Below are 17910 nucleotides of genomic sequence, written 5' to 3' on the forward strand. Positions count from 1 at the left end.
AAAGACTCAATGAACAATTTTTTCGGAATGAGGTCTCATGTGTATCTTTAAACCTTGAGACAGAAATGTATTTTACATCTTCTTACTGCCTTTACTTCAGGAATAAAATATCCTGTTAGAGGCGCTGTGGCTGAGCGATAAAGCGCTTAGCTTTTGAACTGGGAGCTGCCGGGTTCGACTCCTGGTGAAGACTGGAATTTTTAATTTGGGACCTTTGGGCGCCTCTGAGTCCACCCAGCTCTAATGGGTACCTGACATTTGTTGGGGAAAAGTAAAGGCGGTTGGTCATTGTGCTGGCCACATGACACCCTCGTTAACCGTAGGCCAAAGAAACAGATGATCTGCCCTATAGACCACAAGGTATGAAAGGAGAGCTTAAAGTTTTTTTTACCAATCCTGTTGCAAGATCTATTAGGGAATGCAACTGTCTAGTTACTTAAACTGCAGAGGATCTATGGGGCATTATTCAACACTGTTAAGTTTCTTGCTAGGGCATTCAGTATGAAGTAGTCCTTTCCTATCATGACTCTTCATTAAACAAAAACAAAAAAAAATTACAATTGTGGCAGGCTGATTTCCAATCGCTTATTATTATACTGTGGCTCTTTTTTTTTTTATTGCAGAGTCAGGCAAATAAATCTAATCTTGTCTTATGAGAGTTTTACTTCCTTCTAGTAAAGTTCAGAGGCAACAACTCTTGAAGGTGTATGAAAGATGAAAGGTAATTCATCTATTGAGTCAAGCCTGAGGAATGAAAAAGCTAAACACCAATCTGAATAGACTTACCCTAAATCTGTAATGTCTGCTTGTTGTCTGGGATGTGTGACTTAAATGGACTTGAGTTTCATGCTAAACAACATGAAAGAAAACATTATGAATTAAAAAAAAAAAAAAAAAACTACACCGATGACAAAATATGTAATATACTGATATTTTAGATACAGATAACACAGGAGACGAGCTCTTAAGTGTATGGGGAGAGGGGGGGGGGGGGGGGGAGACTAGAACAGGTCTGATCTAGTACCAAACAAAAACAAAGTGACACTAACTGTGCCAGCTCTAAATATAGTAACAGATAACAAGATGATAATCACAGACACCCAAGGAAAAAAATGTGTCTTCTGTTGGATGGTAATAGAGAAGAGAAAGGGGGGGGGGGGCCCTTGAGATTATGGGGAGGGTGGGAGGCACATCAATTTATAAGGGACTGTACCGATTTAAAAAAAAAAAAAGTATCTTTGCCAAAACATGAAACTGATGAGCCGGTGACCCTCCCCTGACGATGGTAAGACAACTGTGTGCAAACATGTTCTGACCACCAGGCACTGGGGATTATCTTAACACCCTTATCTGAATTATGTCAACAGAGACTGGACAGGTACAGGCATAGCTTCAACAGAGAGGCCACTCTGATGTTACAGTACACTCCTTGACATGTCACACATTACAATGTGGATGTCCTCCCAAACATATTCAGACAAAAAATAAATAAATACAAATGAATCAGTTCAAACCCATTCTTACTAACGAGTTACAACTTTTTATCATCTTGTGTTTATTTTAAATATTATTACTAGCTATGGAGAAGCATTTAAGATAAATTGAATATATATATTGAAATGCAAGTGACTCTCAGGGCAATTATTTAAGACAGGAAAGAACAAAATTGAAATGAGTTACTGGTGAGGGGCTAAATAGTAATACAGGTATATAATATAATAGCCTGTATTTCCAAAACCAAGTCTGCAGTTTTTTACCATGTCCATGTCAGAGATAGCAGGAAAACAAAACTTAAATTAGATTAAATATCAAATACATACTGGGAATAAATTTAGCATGGCTCAAAAATAAATGAACATTCGAAGAAAAATAAAACATTAACGTTTGCCGTTTCAGAAATAATAATTTACACAAAAAAAAATCACAACTTATCCTCGTGGTATCAGACCACAATTAAGTGACATACACCTTTTGGTGAGATCTGAAATCCTATAATTTCTGTTCAATCACAAAGTGACAAAAGAAGTGCCCAATACTTGAGTGAAAGACAAATTGTTTAAGGTTGTTCATTTCTTGACTCACTGGAACATGTGAGTCTTTGGGATGCATCAGCTATCTGAATTACAGCATCTTGGTATTTAAGCCTTCTTACAGCAAAACAAGATGTCTGCCTTCTTACAGCAAAATAGAATGTCTGATCAGTTAACTGGGTGTCCTCTGGTAACTGGAATAAGATCACCCTCTTAGGGTCTTCTGACAGTGTTAATGTTGCAGGAGCACCAGACTCTCCTGGCCTGCCTCTGCACACTTGACTGGGCACAGAGTTCTGCTGGGGGTTGTTTGGGGAAGCACTGAGCTCTGGCTGAGACGCTTGTCTGGTGAGGAACTGTGTCCATCTGATGTAGAGCTATTGCTGAAACTATCAGCTGCCACCCTTAAGACTTGGTATTTAAGCCTTCTTATAGCAAAATAGATGTCTGATCAGTTAACTGGGTGTCCTCTGGTAACTGGAATAAGATCACCCTCTTAGGGTCTTCTGACAGTGTTAATGTTGCAGGAGCATCAGACTCTCCTGGCCTGCCTCTGCACACTTGACTGGGCACAGAGTTCTGCTGGGGGTTGTTTGGGGAAGCACTGAGCTCTGGCTGAGACGCTTGTCTGGTGAGGAACTGTGTCCATCTGATGTAGAGCTATTGCTGAAACTATCAGCTGCCACCATTAAGACTAGTGAAGGGTCGAGCCTTTCTCAAACCTGAAGGCTGTTGGTATTAATACCAACACTCTATATAGCGGTGCAGAATAGCTGAAAATAACATCATGCTACTTTTCCATCACACATACTGCAAAAGAGCTCAGTTAAGCAGCAATCTGACTAGAAAAGGAAGAATACTTGTGTTACAAAGAGAGAATCAAAGAGCAGACGGCTGCTTTATTTACTCCTCACTATCTCATTGTTAATCAACATCCTCATTGCTTGAATTCCTTTCATTGAGTTTGTATTTTTTGACAGTGGTCAGCAACAGCCATTTTGATCCTGTTCCAAACCTTCTGATTTGTAGGTGATACCAAAGATCCTTCTATAGCATCTCACTTCCATCACTAGGATCCTCTTCCCTATGTCTGCAGTTAGCGCCCAAGATTTGCAAGAGTACAAGAATGTGACCCATGACCAAGGAGTACACCAGTCTGATTTTAGCGTCAAGGCCTTGTGGCCAACATAATTAGAAGTAAAGTTAACAGCGTCCAGATATAGCCGCTACTTTTGAAACATGATAAATATTATTACACGAGTATACAATTATTAATAAATGAACTATACTCACATTTACTTCTACTTCTACTGTGTCTAAAGTTCTTCTACGCTTTGAAGATGATGCTTGAACAGTTTCATTCTCAGTGGTTCTGGACCTGAGAGCATGCCTAGGTCTGAAAAGTTTGAAACCGACAGTTATTAAACTATAGAATCTTATTGAACAATCGCAACTATTGTTTACATTCTACATTCATTTATGTATGAAAGTTTGTCAAGGAAGTACAATTTTGTTGAAATTGTCTTATAATTCATCTAAACAGTTTTGTGTTTACAATAAACTTAATTTGCCAACCAGTACTGAAAAAAATACATAAAACCACCTGTAAAATGAAAGATAGCTTATTTCATAAACCTAATGTGTGAAATTAAACTATTTATAGAGACCAATAAAAACAGATTACTGGCACATGGGAAGCGTGGTCGAGAGGCTAAGTACGCTTTAAGCACAGAAAACTTCCCAGATACCCCTTACCCATCACAGGTCCACAAATGAAATTGGACCATAGGGCTCTGAGCATGCTGTATGCATGAAAGTAGCACTATATAAAAATCTATTATTTATTATATTTAATAAAGCATGATTATATCTAAGCTTCAATTATTTTCTGTAACTTGTATAAAGTTCCACTTTCAGACCTGGCGATCTATAGGGCATCTGTTTCTGTGGCAAACAGTTAACGAGGGTGTCATGTGGCCAGCACAATGATCAACCGCCTTTACTTTTCCCCAACTATTGTTAGGTACCCATTAGAGCTGGGTGAACTCAGAGATACCCAAAGATCCCAAAATTTAAAATCCCAGTCTTCAATAGGATTCGAACCAGGGACCCACGGTTCGGAAGCCAAGCGCTTTACCACTCAGCAACCGGGTTTAATTCACAAAATAGGAAAAATGGTTTGTGTGCTGGGACAAGTCCCAAAAAGTATGCAGTCTGAAAGCACTAGACACCCTGTGGTGTAGGTTACCCAGGCTTGATCAAACTATTATAGCACATTGCAGGTTAATAGTTTACAAGGTTAATTCCAAGCACAACCTCACTAAACTCCAACTCAAAAAGGAATGTGTCATTTTTTTTTTGGACTATCCCAGGCTTGCTGAATTCCACCTCAACATAATTATGTGTGCCTTGCGCACAACAGCTGGGTTTTTGTTTGAGAGGATATGACCCACGCAAGCCCATTTCTCTGTAGAATTGAAGCAAAATGGGCTGGATTGTGCACAACAGCTGGGTTTTTGTTTGAGAGGATATGACCCACTCAAGCCCATTTCTCTGTAGAATTGATGCAAAATGGGCTGGATTGTGCACACAATGCTGGCTAAGAGCAGCAGGTAACATTGCAATACAGGCTCTAGACAGGAACCCACAGAAGAAGAGAAAGAAAGCAATACTAGCAAACATGGAGGAGGTCGGTTTACCAAGAAACAAAGATGGCAGAATGGACTTAAACTCAATTGAACGGAATTGCCCAAAAACAGAGTCTGATGACAAAGTACTGTTGCAGCCATATGCTTCAGTGGGAGCCAAAAGGAATAAACCAAGTTAAGTTTCCAACAACAGACTTGTTGATATGGTAATGGATTGGCCTTTTTTTCTTCCTGTAGATTACTTCCAAAATGAAGATCATGTTATAATATTAACTATTTCAAACTAAATGAGACAGTCCAGTAAAGTACTTTTCCCCAACTAATGTTAGGTACCCATTACAGCTGGGTGGACTCAGGCAGTTGATCGTTGTGCTAGCCACATGACACCCTCATTTACTGTAGGCCACAGAAACAGATGACCTTTACATCATCTACCCTGAAAGGGGAGCTTTAACTTTACCAGTAAACTACAAAACAGATTTCATTGCTTTAAATACATCCAATAAAAATCATTCCTCAATGCAAAAAGAAAAGTGGCACAAACAATGATGAGAAAGAATTTCTCTTAACAAATCTCTACCAAAGAGACTACATGGATCAAATCTATGGAAAATGAAATAAAGGTAAAACAAAGAGCCTTGAAAGAAATAGGACTTATAGGAACAACTAATGTGAGAATAGCCATTGACAATCAAAATTAACTTGCTAAAAGATAATGCACAAGTCTCGTGTAGTGTAGATCTGCTAATATTAGTGTGTGATAACTCAGAAAACTAACAAGAAAGTAATATGCGACAATTGTAATTGTTATTTGTTATTTATTACGCTGTTTTACTTTTTTCATTTGATTTCTATGCTATTTAGCCTCTATAACTGTTGGTGCAAAAGTAAACGGACTAAGATTAAACCTATTCTTAGCTTGGATCTTTCTAAACACTCTACGATAATCATCTATAATAATTATATATAAGGATTAATCTAATCCAGAAATAGATTATAAATATAAATTATTTCAACCACGCCAACTTCATCATTTTTAAATCAAGCTATAGAGATCTAGTAGCCTAAACAAACTAGATCTATTTTTCTATTCTATCAGTATCAACAATTTAGTCTAAAATCTAGACATATATTATAGATCTATATAAGTATTATATTATAATATATATATATATATTAATATTAGATTATTAGATTTATAAAGAGTCTAGATCTATATTATCTTTACATAGATCTAGACAAAAGAATTAAGATTTATAATTTTAGTTTCTCATAGATCTATCAATAATCAATTGTCAATTTGATCAAATTACTTGACAAGCATTTACCTCTACTATAGTACTATACTATAGTATGACTATAATGTCACTATACTATACTTACTAGATTATAATATATAATATAGATCTAGATCTATTATTACATCTATGACTCGATATGGTTCTATTATAATCAATAGTGTTGTAATGTATAGAGTTAATAGAGATTTAAGTTTTAACTCTGGATCTGGTTACTAGATCTAGACCTGGTCCCAAGTTTTTTAAACTAAAGATTATCCATGGCAAAAATAAAATTAACAAAACGCGATTAATAATAGAGCCTAGGGCCTAGGCCCTAGAGTCTAGAGGAGAGCAAAATCTCCAATATGTCACTCTCAAAACCATGCATGCAGTGGTCGAGTGGATGCAGACAGATGTCCTCAATAAATTCTTTTACAATGATGATGAAACAAATTTTATAAAGACTAAATGTAAATATTAGCTTACAAACCATCTAACAGGCTATGATTAACATAAATTGAATTAAAATACATACCCTTTCTTTGACATTTTTTCCCGGGAAAATTCTGTCGGGCCCCTCTATTCTCTATCAATAGTCCAGACTGAAATGAAAAAAACAGCTGAGTAGCTGATAATAGGTCATTCATTCGGATTGATCTACTAACAAGGCGAAAATTTACCGGTTTCAAAGACACAACGCTAAAATGATTAACGACTATAGGTTAAAATAATTCCTAAAAGAATTCAGTTTCTAAAAAAAGAATCGTCCAGACGTCCAATATTATTACATCTATGATCTAGCTAGACCAGCGACGAATTCTTTGCAAACCTACTGACTACACCTGCTGACTGGCTGCTGAGAGCTAGACTAGACAGTCTGCATCGAGCTCAATCCTATACGTCACCACCCTCATTTTTTACTTTATTTTTTTGTAATCTCATTAAGCAGACCAAATAGACGTACCAATAAAAGAACAAAAATTTAATCCAAAAGTGATTTTGGAACCATATTGCACAACCCGACAAGATATCTCTTTCTATGCCTTGTCAAGCATTAGGCTCAGAGTTCCCCGCCGAATGATCACAAAGCTTTCATCCCGCCAAAAAATAGGTCACTGGGGAAAGTAACGTTTTTTTTTCTAAAATGTCATTTTTTAATGTTAATTATTAAGTTCAAAATAAATGAGTTTAATCATTCGAATAAAAAATCAAATCATACAAATATCTATAATTTGATATTTCCAATTCCATCTGGATGCTTTCAATATGCCAACTCACTTTGCTTTATCAGCAGATTTGATAATCGGGGGGAAAAAGGTTAAATTTCCGAGGTTAACCGAAATACTTTTACTAAAAGCGTTAAAAAACGTAATTAGATATCAACCAAATATTAATCAGCATCCATATTAGGTGAAAATATAATCGCCACAATATTTTTAATGTGTTACTTCTTTGTTTTCATTGATAATAGGTCACACGTGGAATGAACAAAATTGTAAACAAACCGATCTACTGTTTTCTAGTGACACAACAACTTACATATTCCACAACAAATACATAAGTATAGCATACCATTCGATCGCTTTTTAATTGAAATTTCATATTTTAGCTTAAATTCTGTTAAGCGGTATAATGTTGTAAAAATAATGGGTAAAAATACAAAGGAACTATAGACACGAAGAATAACTGAGCTGGTTTTTTTTTTAACTACATCACTGCGCATGTCAGTGTACGAACAGTTTCATTGGCTGTAATAGACACACCTCCTGTTTATATCAACAAAAATGGCGGCGTCCATATTAGACAAGTTTTGGAAAGTATTTAAGCATCAAACGGGCAATATCATTGGTATGATTCATATTCAGGCACTACCTGGTAAGTTAAGAAACTTTGAAGTTGACAAAGGTTATCAATTAGTTGAATACATTGCTATATCTACATATTTTCTTTAGATTGAACGATTAATTGCTGCTATTCTGTGGCATTTTAAATGTTTTTTTATACGTCTCGAGGACGAGAGACGATCTATCATCTTATTATTAAATCTTTTTTCCCTTTGCTTTGCATTTGCAACTTCTTGTGTGACCAAAGAGGCCATCCTTAATGCACAGCTGCTATAAGTATAACAAAATATGAACATCAGAAAATGAATCGAATAAATTTAATAAATATCATGTAGATCTAGATCTATTTAGATTTTAAATGTAAAGTAGGTATTAAAAACTATTAATAGTATTATTTATTATTGTCTAAAGTTGAAAAAGTATTGTTACCATTCATTAGTGAGTAGATAGGCCTAATAGAATTCATGATCATGATGATGATGATTAGATCTACTCTAGATCTATATCTAACTTCTAAGTCTGTCTAAGTAAGCCTAAATAACATGCACTACTAGATATTTATATGCTTAGTAAAGTTTACTTGTTACTCTTGTATATCTATAACTATAGTATATTATAATAATAACTATTAATAGCTAAATCTATATGTATAGATTGACTGTGATTTGTCTCATGACTCATGTATATATTTATAGGTACCCCATGCAACAGTCATTCCGTTCAAGAAATAGTGGACTTAGCCTGCAAGGAAGCCTCTCTATACAAAAATGCTGGGGTGGTAAGTTATAGGCCTATGCTCTTTTCTATTTTGTCTAGACTAGATACTAGATATAGGTTAGTGTTTCCCCAAGCATTTTCTCTAACAGAACACTTTGCATACTCTGAGTATTTAGTGGAACACTTTGTTTATTCTTTAGAGAGATTAATTTACGTGATGACCTTGTAGTTAATTATCCCAGTAGCTTGTGGAACACCTATCCAGGCCTCATGGAACACAGTTTGGGAATTACTGGTCTATAGTATAGTCATCAATCTTTTTAAATGGGATGATACCAATTACTCTTGGGTTGGTAAACTACCTACACTTCTATGCCCTATCTGTTCAGGTTGTGAGTTGCACATCTAATTAATTGTAAGACGTCATTTTCTTGAACACTTTTTTTTTCTTACCTCTTGTGGTGATAAGTTTTGTTCCATTCTTTGTTCTTTCATTCCTAGATGTTGAGTTAGTAAGTTATTCACATGGCATATTTACATGAACTCTTTATATGTCGAGGCTTGATTTACAGTTAATATTTTCCCCTTCAATTCACCCTAATCTTAAAGGCCTCATTCTCCTTGCTTAGACTATCTAAATGCCCTACTTAGAAGAATTATGCCTTTTGTTAACCATATTTCACTTGCACATAAAGAAGGATTGGGTTAGCTAAGGATTATAGCCCTCTGTTATAAAATGAACTAAGTATTGAAATATTAAAATCAGCTTATAGTATCAGCATTTACACCCCTCACAGTGGAAACTTTTAGAAGTGAGAAAAAAACTTAATAGCTGCATGAAAGTAGGCCTTTACTACTTTTAATGCTCTGCTTATTTATTTTCCAAGGATGGTATTATGCTAGAGAATATGCATGACATCCCCTATGTTCAAAGCTCCAAACTTGGTCCGGAAGTGACATCTGTCATGTCTGTAGTTTGCCATGAGGTCAAGCGTATGTTCCCTCACTGCCCAGTGGGTGTTCAGGTCCTGGCTGGGGCCAACAAAGAGGCTCTTGCAGTGGCCAAAGCTGCAGGCCTACAGTTCATCAGGGCCGAGGGATTTGTTTTTGCCCATGTAGCAGACGAAGGGATAACAAATGCATGTGCTGGCGAGCTTCTGCGCTACCGAAGAGAAATTGGTGCAGAGGACGTCATGATTTTTACAGATATAAAAAAGAAACACAGGTGATTAATTCCAATTTTTTTGTACTTCATAATAATGAGGAACAGCAGGATGCACAATAATTAAGTGTTGGGGCCATGTTACCCCATAACCAATATTTAAAAGGCTATAACTTTCTTAACTTGACCAGAAATGAAGAGTATTTTGGGGTGATAAGGACATCATCATATTGACATAAGTACATACAACACAGCTAGGTAGCTGTTAACTATTCTTAATGAAACAAATAATTTAATTTATTGAACCAAAAAATGTCTAGGGACTAGAAATTTCACAGAATTAGCTGAAATTCAGAAATTGAAATAATACCTTGTGACATAAACACAATTACAATTAGCCATTATATGTTTATAAAGTATTGAAAATTGTTCACAAGTTTTATTATTTTTTAATATTATAAATAAAAATGTTTGAACTCCAGTGTATCTTAACCTTCATTCAAAAATAAAAGTGAGGTTATTTTATGCCGAGTTTTAGATACTGTTTACCTTTTTTTTTAAAAACATTTTAAAGTTGTTCCCCTTTCAGACCTTGTAGTCTATAGGGCAGATGATGTAAAGGTCATCAGTTTCTGTGGCCCATGGTTAACGAGGGTGTCATGTGGCCAGCACAATGACCAACCGCTTTTGCATTTCCCCAACTAATGTCAGGTACCCACTAGAGTTGGTTCGACTAAGAGGCGCCCAAAGATCCAGAAATTAAAAATCCCAGTCTTCACCAGGATTCAAACCTGGGACCCCCAGTTCAGAAGCCAAGTGCTTTACTGCTTAGCCACAGCGAGGCATATAAACTACCTTGCCAATACTTTTGTCACAGAGTGTAACTGTGCACAGCCTTCTACCTTTCAGAAAAGAGATTAAAGTAAAGTTCACCATTCAGATCTTGCGATCTATGGGGCAGAGGATGTAAAGGTTATCTGTTTCTATGTTCCATGGTTAAGGAGAATGTCATGTGGCCAGCACAATGACCAACAGATTTTACTTTTTCCCTACTATTGAAAAGAATATAGATCTTCCTATTTTTTAATAAACACAAAAATGTTTGTTCAACCATGCTTGTGCTATTCATAAGGTTCATAATTGTTAGAAAGATATAATATTTTCTGAATTCTTAAAAATTCATTGTCTTATTCAACTCTTGGTGTCCTGGATAAGACTTTTTTATGTTGGATTATATTTAAGGTCGCAATGGAAGCTTTTCTGACGTAAAGCTGTCATTGGGCTTTTCCATTCCAAAGTCTCTGTTGTAATGACAATTGTTTGTTTCTCAGTGCACATGCTATCACTAGTGACGTTGATGTTGTCAACACTGCACAAGCTGCAGAGTTTTTCATGAGTGATGGTGTGATAATTACAGGAGATGCCACAGGCAAACCAGCTAGCAGCAAGGAAGTCAAGGGTAATCTGCTACTATGATTTGTAAAAAAAAATTTTAGTTTAAACTTTCATGTCAGTGAAAATAGAGTTTTGTTGAGTTATTAAAACATTTATTGTGAAAATAATTTTCAGATATTTTTCTTTTAAATAGCACCAATTTGTTATTCTAATCTATACATTCCAGCTGTTTTAGGTGGCGTTACTATTCCAGTCTTGGTTGGTTCTGGTGTTACTCAGGACAACTATCACCTGTACAAACAGGCGCATGCTCTGATTGTGGGCTCACACTTTAAACACTCTGGCCACTGGCATGAGAACCTGGACCTGAAGAGGATAGAGAGCTTCATGGAGACAGTCAGGCAAGTCAGACATGTTCCGGTTGAGTCGACAATGATCATGTAAAACAGACGTGCCCCTGTTAAGTCTACAATCATTGTGACACTGTCTAGCAGAATCTATCATATCAAGTGATGCCAGGAAGATATACATCACCTTTAAAGTTTTGATTCATTTACATTACAGTGTTGATGCATGTGTGCCATATAGATTGCCGAATATTTGTTTCACTTTTTGAAGTCCAAATTTTAATTGCATTTAAAAGTGTGTTCACATCATCTTTAATCAAAACATATTGCGCACAATCTTTTGATTAGTACTTATCATTTGTTTGTGAGAATGACAACCCAGTTTTAAATATTCATTGTTTTATCACAGAAAAGAGTTTATGTTAATAGTTAATAAGTTTATGTATATCACTGATTTACAGTATTTGTGTTCACTGTACATTATTTGTAATTATTATTATTATTGCTATTGTATAATGCATACTTGTATGCTGTAGCATGCTCAGTGCACTCTGGTTCTAGCTTTTTTTTCGAACATGTCTGTGGAGGGGCTATTATGGAGAATGTTTCCATTCTGCATTTTGGCAGTCAGCAAACACAACACAACACAACTCAGCTCAAGTCTAAACTCAATATGAAATTCCTGGTCTACATCAGGATTTGAACTCAAGCCCTCTTGTTTGGTTGCCAGGCAGTTTACGCCAGTGAGCCTTACATTCCACATTGTAAACGCTATTAAAACAGCTAATTTCTTTGTTAATTTATTGTTATATTTTGTTAAACAAATTGATGACTCAGTCAATGTAATAATAGTTTAACATTTTGAAATGATATTGGCCATGCTGCTGCAAAAGAAGTTAAAACCAGATATGTATTTATATCAGTTGACTTTAACATTTTGATAGTCTAAGACAACTTACACTACTTGTTCACAATGTTGCTCTGTAGCCAGCATCATTATCAAAAGCCCTGACATTTTCTCAAATAATGTCAATTTTTCATTAGAGCTGGGTAGACTTGTATGCTTCCTAAAAATCCTAAAATTCAAAAATTCAAAATTCCTATCTTCACAAAGATTCAAAGTCGAGACCCCCTCGGTTTGTAAGCTAATACTACCTGATAATTGTGCCTGCGATACACTGATTATAAAACATGAGGTTCTATCTTGCAGACTAGCATAATATAGTTCTGCTATGTGGACTTAATAAATGTTTGTTAGACAAAGAGTTGTGTAGTGTTGCAAATTGTTTCATTGCCTTAGAAGAACTTTTGCATCTAATTTCACTATGACCAGAAACCTTTTAATAGTTTATTCTGGTTTAGTTTCTCTATTCCCATGTATCTTTGATTGTAGAATTCAAATTGAAGCTTACCTCAGGCATTTAATAGGAGATTGTACAGAAAGATTTTTTTTTAGACATTTAAAATGTGTATGATCAAGACTATTTAAATAGATCCTCACCATAATGCAATCATGAATTTGAAATATATATATTTTTTTGGGCATCAGTTTTCTTTTGGAAATATGTAAATGTTTCATCAGATATGATGACTAATCACATCCTGGTCAAAACATCTGAAAGAATGCAAGGGATGGAAATGGACATGGTATGAATTTGTCATAATTGTGGTGACAGTCTGACTTCATTCCAAACAACAAGGCAGCCATTTATTGAAAAGTTGTACCTTTTTTTTTTATTCACATAAAAATTCAGGATGAGCATTATTCTATGTTGTTTATTATGTTATTATACACATTGTTGCTATACAAAATGCTGATGTTACTGACTGCTGTGCTATTGTTGTTCACCGACTGTACATTTCAGAGTATTTAAGTCACATTAAAAATGATGATCGTGTAACTGTCTTTGCATCTTTATACATTCGATTGATAAAAAAGGTTTATTTGTTAATTAAATGACTTTACAGTGAGGAAAATGATTACGAAGTAAAGATATATATTTTGAGATTTTGGATTTTTCGACACATTCAGGCCATGTTGGACCCACGGAGTAAAGAAAATAATTTTGAATAATTTACTAAAAATGAGGTAGAATTTTGATGAGTAAGTTCCCCTTTTCAGACCTTGGGATCTATAGAGCAGATGAAGTAAACCTGGTGACTTGGAGGTGCCCTAAAGATCCCAAAATTAAAAATCTCTCTGTCTTCACCAGGATTTGAACCCCGGACCCACTGTTTACCACTCAGCCTCCCTGCCTTTGATTAGCAGCTTGATATTTAAATCTTTTCCTAACCAGATCAATACATCCTTCTGGCTAACTAGTCTTAGATCAGCATCCATCCATACCAGTGACACTTCATCCTATGGAGGACTCTGGCCTGTCTCAGCACACTTCTCCATTCAAACTTCAGACCTCTCCTGAGCCTTTCATCCACAGTGTTAGATCAGCATCCATCCATCCCAGTGGTGCTACAGCCTATAGGGGGCTCTAGCCTGCCTCCATTCAGACCTCTCCTGAGCCTTTCATCCACAGTGTTAGATCAGCATCCGTCCATCCCAATGGTGCTACAGCCTATAAGGGGCCCTAGCCTGCCTCCATTCAGACCTCTCCTGAGCCTTTCATCCACAGTGTTAGATCAGCATCTGTCCATCCCAGTGGTGCTACAGCCTATAGGGGGCTCTAGCCTGCCTCCATTCAGACCTCTCCTGAGCCTTTCATCCACAGTGTTAGATCAGCATCCATCCATCCCAGTGGTGCTACAGCCTATAGGGGGCTCTAGCCTGCCTCCATTCAGACCTCTCCTAAGCCTTTCATCTACAGTGTTAGATCAGCATCCATCCATCCCAGTGGTGCTACAGCCTATAGGGGGCTCTAGCCTGCCTCCATTCAGACCTCTCCTGAGCCTTTCATCCACAGTGTTAGATCAGCATCCATCCATCCCAGTGGTGCTACAGCCTATAGGGGGCTCTAGCCTGCCTCCATTCAGACCTCTCCTGAGCCTTTCATCCACAGTGTTAGATCAGCATCCATCCATCCCAGTGGTGCTACAGCCTATAGGGGGCTCTAGCCTGCCTCCATTCAGACCTCTCCTGAGCCTTTCATCCACAGTGTTAGATCAGCATCCATCCATCCCAGTGGTGCTACAGCCTATAGGGGGCTCTAGCCTGCCTCCATTCAGACCTCTCCTGAGCCTTTCATCCACAGTGTTAGATCAGCATCCGTCCATCCCAGGGGTGCTACAGCCTATAGGGGGCTCTAGTCTGCCTCCATTCAGACCTCTCCTGAGCCTTTCATCCACAGTGTTAGATCAGCATCTGTCCATCCCAGTGGTGCTACAGCCTATAGGGGGCTCTAGCCTGCCTCCATTCAGACCTCTCCTGAGCCTTTCATCCACAGTGTTAGATCAGCATCCGTCCATCCCAGTGGTGCTACAGCCTATAGGGGGCTCTAGCCTGCCTCCATTCAGACCTCTCCTGAGCCTTTCATCCACAGTGTTAGATCAGCATCTGTCCATCCCAGTGGTGCTACAGCCTATAGGGGGCTCTAGCCTGCCTCCATTCAGACCTCTCATGAGCCTTTCATCCACATTGTTAGATCAGCATCCGTCCATCCCAGTGGTGCTACAGCCTATAGGGGGCTCTAGCCTGCCTCCATTCAGACCTCTCCTGAGCCTTTCATCCACATTGTTAGATCAGCATCCATCCATCCCAGTGGTGCAACAGCCTATAGGGGGCTCTAGCCTGCCTCCATTCAGACCTCTCCTGAGCCTTTCATCCACAGTGTTAGATCAGCATCCATCCATCCCAGTGGTGCAACAGCCTATAGGGGGCTCTAGCCTGCCTCCATTCAGACCTCTCCTGAGCCTTTCATCCACAGTGTTAGATCAGCATCCATCCATCCCAGTGGTGCTACAGCCTATAGGGGGCTCTAGCCTGCCTCCATTCAGACCTCTCCTGAGCCTTTCATCCACAGTGTTAGATCAGCATCCATCCATCCCAGTGGTGCTACAGCCTATAGGGGGCTCTAGCCTGCCTCCATTCAGACCTCTCCTGAGCCTTTCATCCACAGTGTTAGATCAGCATCCGTCCATCCCAGGGGTGCTACAGCCTATAGGGGGCTCTAGCCTGCCTCCATTCAGACCTCTCCTGAGCCTTTCATCCACAGTGTTAGATCAGCATCTGTCCATCCCAGTGGTGCTACAGCCTATAGGGGGCTCTAGCCTGCCTCCATTCAGACCTCTCCTGAGCCTTTCATCCACAGTGTTAGATCAGCATCCGTCCATCCCAGTGGTGCTACAGCCTATAGGGGGCTCTAGCCTGCCTCCATTCAGACCTCTCCTGAGCCTTTCATCCACAGTGTTAGATCAGCATCCGTCCATCCCAGTGGTGCTACAGCCTATAGGGGGCTCTAGCCTGCCTCCATTCAGACCTCTCCTGAGCCTTTCATCCACAGTGTTAGATCAGCATCTGTCCATCCCAGTGGTGCTACAGCCTATAGGGGGCTCTAGCCTGCCTCCATTCAGACCTCTCCTGAGCCTTTCATCCACAGTGTTAGATCAGCATCCATCCATCCCAGTGGTGCTACAGCCTATAGGGGGCTCTAGCCTGCCTCCATTCAGACCTCTCCTGAGCCTTTCATCCACAGTGTTAGATCAGCATCCATCCATCCCAGTGGTGCTACAGCCTATAGGGGGCTCTAGCCTGCCTCCATTCAGACCTCTCCTGAGCCTTTCACCTCCAGTCTCATTCTTTTTATATTAATATAGAGACTGCTGATCTAAGACTATATTAATATAAAAAGAATATGTATGTCAAGATTGTATATATCATTTCAGGGGAAAACATAGTCATCACACTGTCATGTTCCTTTTTTTGTTAACAGATTTTAAAAGGAAATATACATACATCACTAGGAGAAAACAAAAAATGGGCTAAAGGATTACAGCTTCAGATATACTGATTACAATTAAGTAGAACTAAATGATGTACAAAAACTGTTTTGAGAATAATCCATAATTCTTAAATATTGAAAATCACATAAAGTAAGAGGCAGCATTTTCAGAACTCAGAACTTACTAAATTTAATGGGCAAGTAAGTAATTAATTTGAATATCAATTACTTTAATAGTTAAAACCTTTTAAAATATGTCATTCAATTTAAATTTTGTTATCAGTAGTTTAGTTTGATTAAATTAAGTTACAAACGTGTGTCACCCCTTCAATTTGCAAGTGGTATTTGGAATATTGCAAGACTATAAGAGAGATCAGTTCACAGGAGAGTTTTTTTGGCCAAGACAAGAAATTCTTAGAATAACAGTGGTCAAGAAAACATATAGTGGAGAAGTCAGTACAAGAGTGTATTTGATGAAGGAGTAGAGAGTCATGTGGGTTCTAAAGTCAATTATTAATAAGTAAACACCCATGACTTGTGTGTAGTTGTGACCCTTAAGGTGTGTGGTAGAAACTGCACCCAGGACCTTGTGTAGCAAAGGCAGCAAACAGGACCTGTGTGGCAGAGATTTGTTTAGCAGAGGTGGCTCTCAGAATGAGCAGCACTTGTGCAACAAAAGTAGCACTCAGGAGCTGTATGGAACAGAGACTTGTGCAACAGAAGTAGCACTCAGGAGCTGTATGGAACAGAGACTTGTGCAACAAAAGTAGCACTCAGGAGCTGTATGGAACAGAGACTTGTGCAACAGAAGTAGCACTCAGGAGCTGTATGGAACAGAGACTTGTGCAACAAAAGTAGCACTCAGGAGCTGTATGGAACAGAGACTTGTGCAACAGAAGTAGCACTCAGGAGCTGTATGGAACAGAGACTTGTGCAACAGAAGTAGCACTCAGGAGCTGTATGGAACAGAGACTTGTGCAACAGAAGGAGCACCCAGGAGCTGTATGGAACAGAGACTTGTGCAACAGAAGTAGTACTCAGGAACTGTATGGAACAGAGACTTGTGCAACAGAAGTAGCACTCAGGAACTGTATGGAACAGAGACTTGTGCAACAGAAGTAGCACTCAGGAGCTGTATGGAACAGAGACTTGTGCAACAGAAGTAGCACTCAGGAGCTGTATGGAACAGAGACTTGTGCAACAGAAGTAGCACTCAGGAACTGTATGGAACAGAGACTTGTGCAACAGAAGGAGCACCCAGGAGCTGTATGGAACAGAGACTTTATGGAACAGAAAATTGTGCAGCAGAGGTCGCACCCAATGTAGAATAGTGAATTAGTCTGTTGAATCATTGGGCACCACACATGATCCGTCTTTTGCCTTGACTAGAGTTGAATTTGGCATTATTGGGCACCACACATGATCCATCTTTTGCCTTGACTAGAGTTGACTTGCATTATTGGGCACCACACATGATCCATCTTTTGCCTTGACTAGAGTTGACTTGCATTATTGGGCACCACACATGATCCATCTTTTGCTTTGACTAGAGTTGAATTTTGCATTATTGGGCACCACACATGATCCGTCTTTTG

At 38.4% G+C, this 17910-nt stretch overlaps 3 protein-coding genes across 5 annotated transcripts in view; 2 read left to right on the forward strand and 1 right to left on the reverse strand.

The window, feature by feature from the left end:
• LOC106065422 (G1/S-specific cyclin-E-like) overlaps positions 1–7625 on the reverse strand; it is a 36494-nt gene extending 28869 nt beyond the window's left edge. The window contains exons 1-4 of one of the 3 annotated variants that reach the window (XM_056035978.1): positions 7531–7625; positions 6494–6560; positions 3324–3426; positions 787–849 (exon numbers count right to left, since the gene is read on the reverse strand). In XM_056035978.1, coding sequence (XP_055891953.1) covers positions 787–849; positions 3324–3426; positions 6494–6507 — 180 coding nt within the window. In that variant the 5' untranslated portion in view covers positions 6508–6560; positions 7531–7625. Of the gene's footprint in view, positions 1–786; positions 850–3323; positions 3427–6493; positions 6561–6746; positions 6790–6922; positions 7061–7530 lie in introns of those variants that run through there. The other 2 variants (XM_056035977.1, XM_056035979.1) reach the window with 2 other exon arrangements.
• Positions 7626–7691: 66 nt separating this feature from the next.
• On the forward strand, positions 7692–13324 carry LOC106066169 (uncharacterized protein F13E9.13, mitochondrial-like). Its single transcript, XM_013225140.2, has 5 exons — positions 7692–7833; positions 8498–8580; positions 9407–9744; positions 11013–11140; positions 11303–13324. The coding sequence occupies exons 1-5, from the start codon at positions 7743–7745 to the stop codon at positions 11518–11520; spliced, it is 858 nt and encodes a 285-aa protein (XP_013080594.2). The 5' UTR covers positions 7692–7742; the 3' UTR covers positions 11521–13324.
• Positions 13325–13983: 659 nt separating this feature from the next.
• LOC129927323 (uncharacterized) lies at positions 13984–16185 on the forward strand. The gene has a single exon (XM_056035802.1). It carries the CDS (start codon positions 13984–13986, stop codon positions 16183–16185), a length of 2202 nt encoding a protein of 733 aa, XP_055891777.1.
• Positions 16186–17910: the final 1725 nt, after the last annotated feature.

Source organism: Biomphalaria glabrata, chromosome 7 (genome assembly GCF_947242115.1).
Source record: "Biomphalaria glabrata chromosome 7, xgBioGlab47.1, whole genome shotgun sequence".
Lineage (NCBI taxonomy): Eukaryota > Metazoa > Mollusca > Gastropoda > Planorbidae > Biomphalaria > Biomphalaria glabrata.

What these genes read in the sequence shown, in the direction of transcription:
- LOC106066169 (XM_013225140.2), top strand. Translation starts at nt 7,743, where the DNA reads ATGGCGGCGTCCATATTAGACAAGTTTTGGAAAGTATTTAAGCATCAA. An exon ending in TCATATTCAGGCACTACCTG is followed by an intron (nt 7,834 to 8,497) that starts GTAAGTTAAGAA and finishes ATATATTTATAG; the next exon opens with GTACCCCATGCAACAGTCAT. An exon ending in GATATAAAAAAGAAACACAG is followed by an intron (nt 9,745 to 11,012) that starts GTGATTAATTCC and finishes TTTGTTTCTCAG; the next exon opens with TGCACATGCTATCACTAGTG.
- LOC129927323 (XM_056035802.1), top strand. Translation starts at nt 13,984, where the DNA reads ATGGTGCTACAGCCTATAAGGGGCCCTAGCCTGCCTCCATTCAGACCT.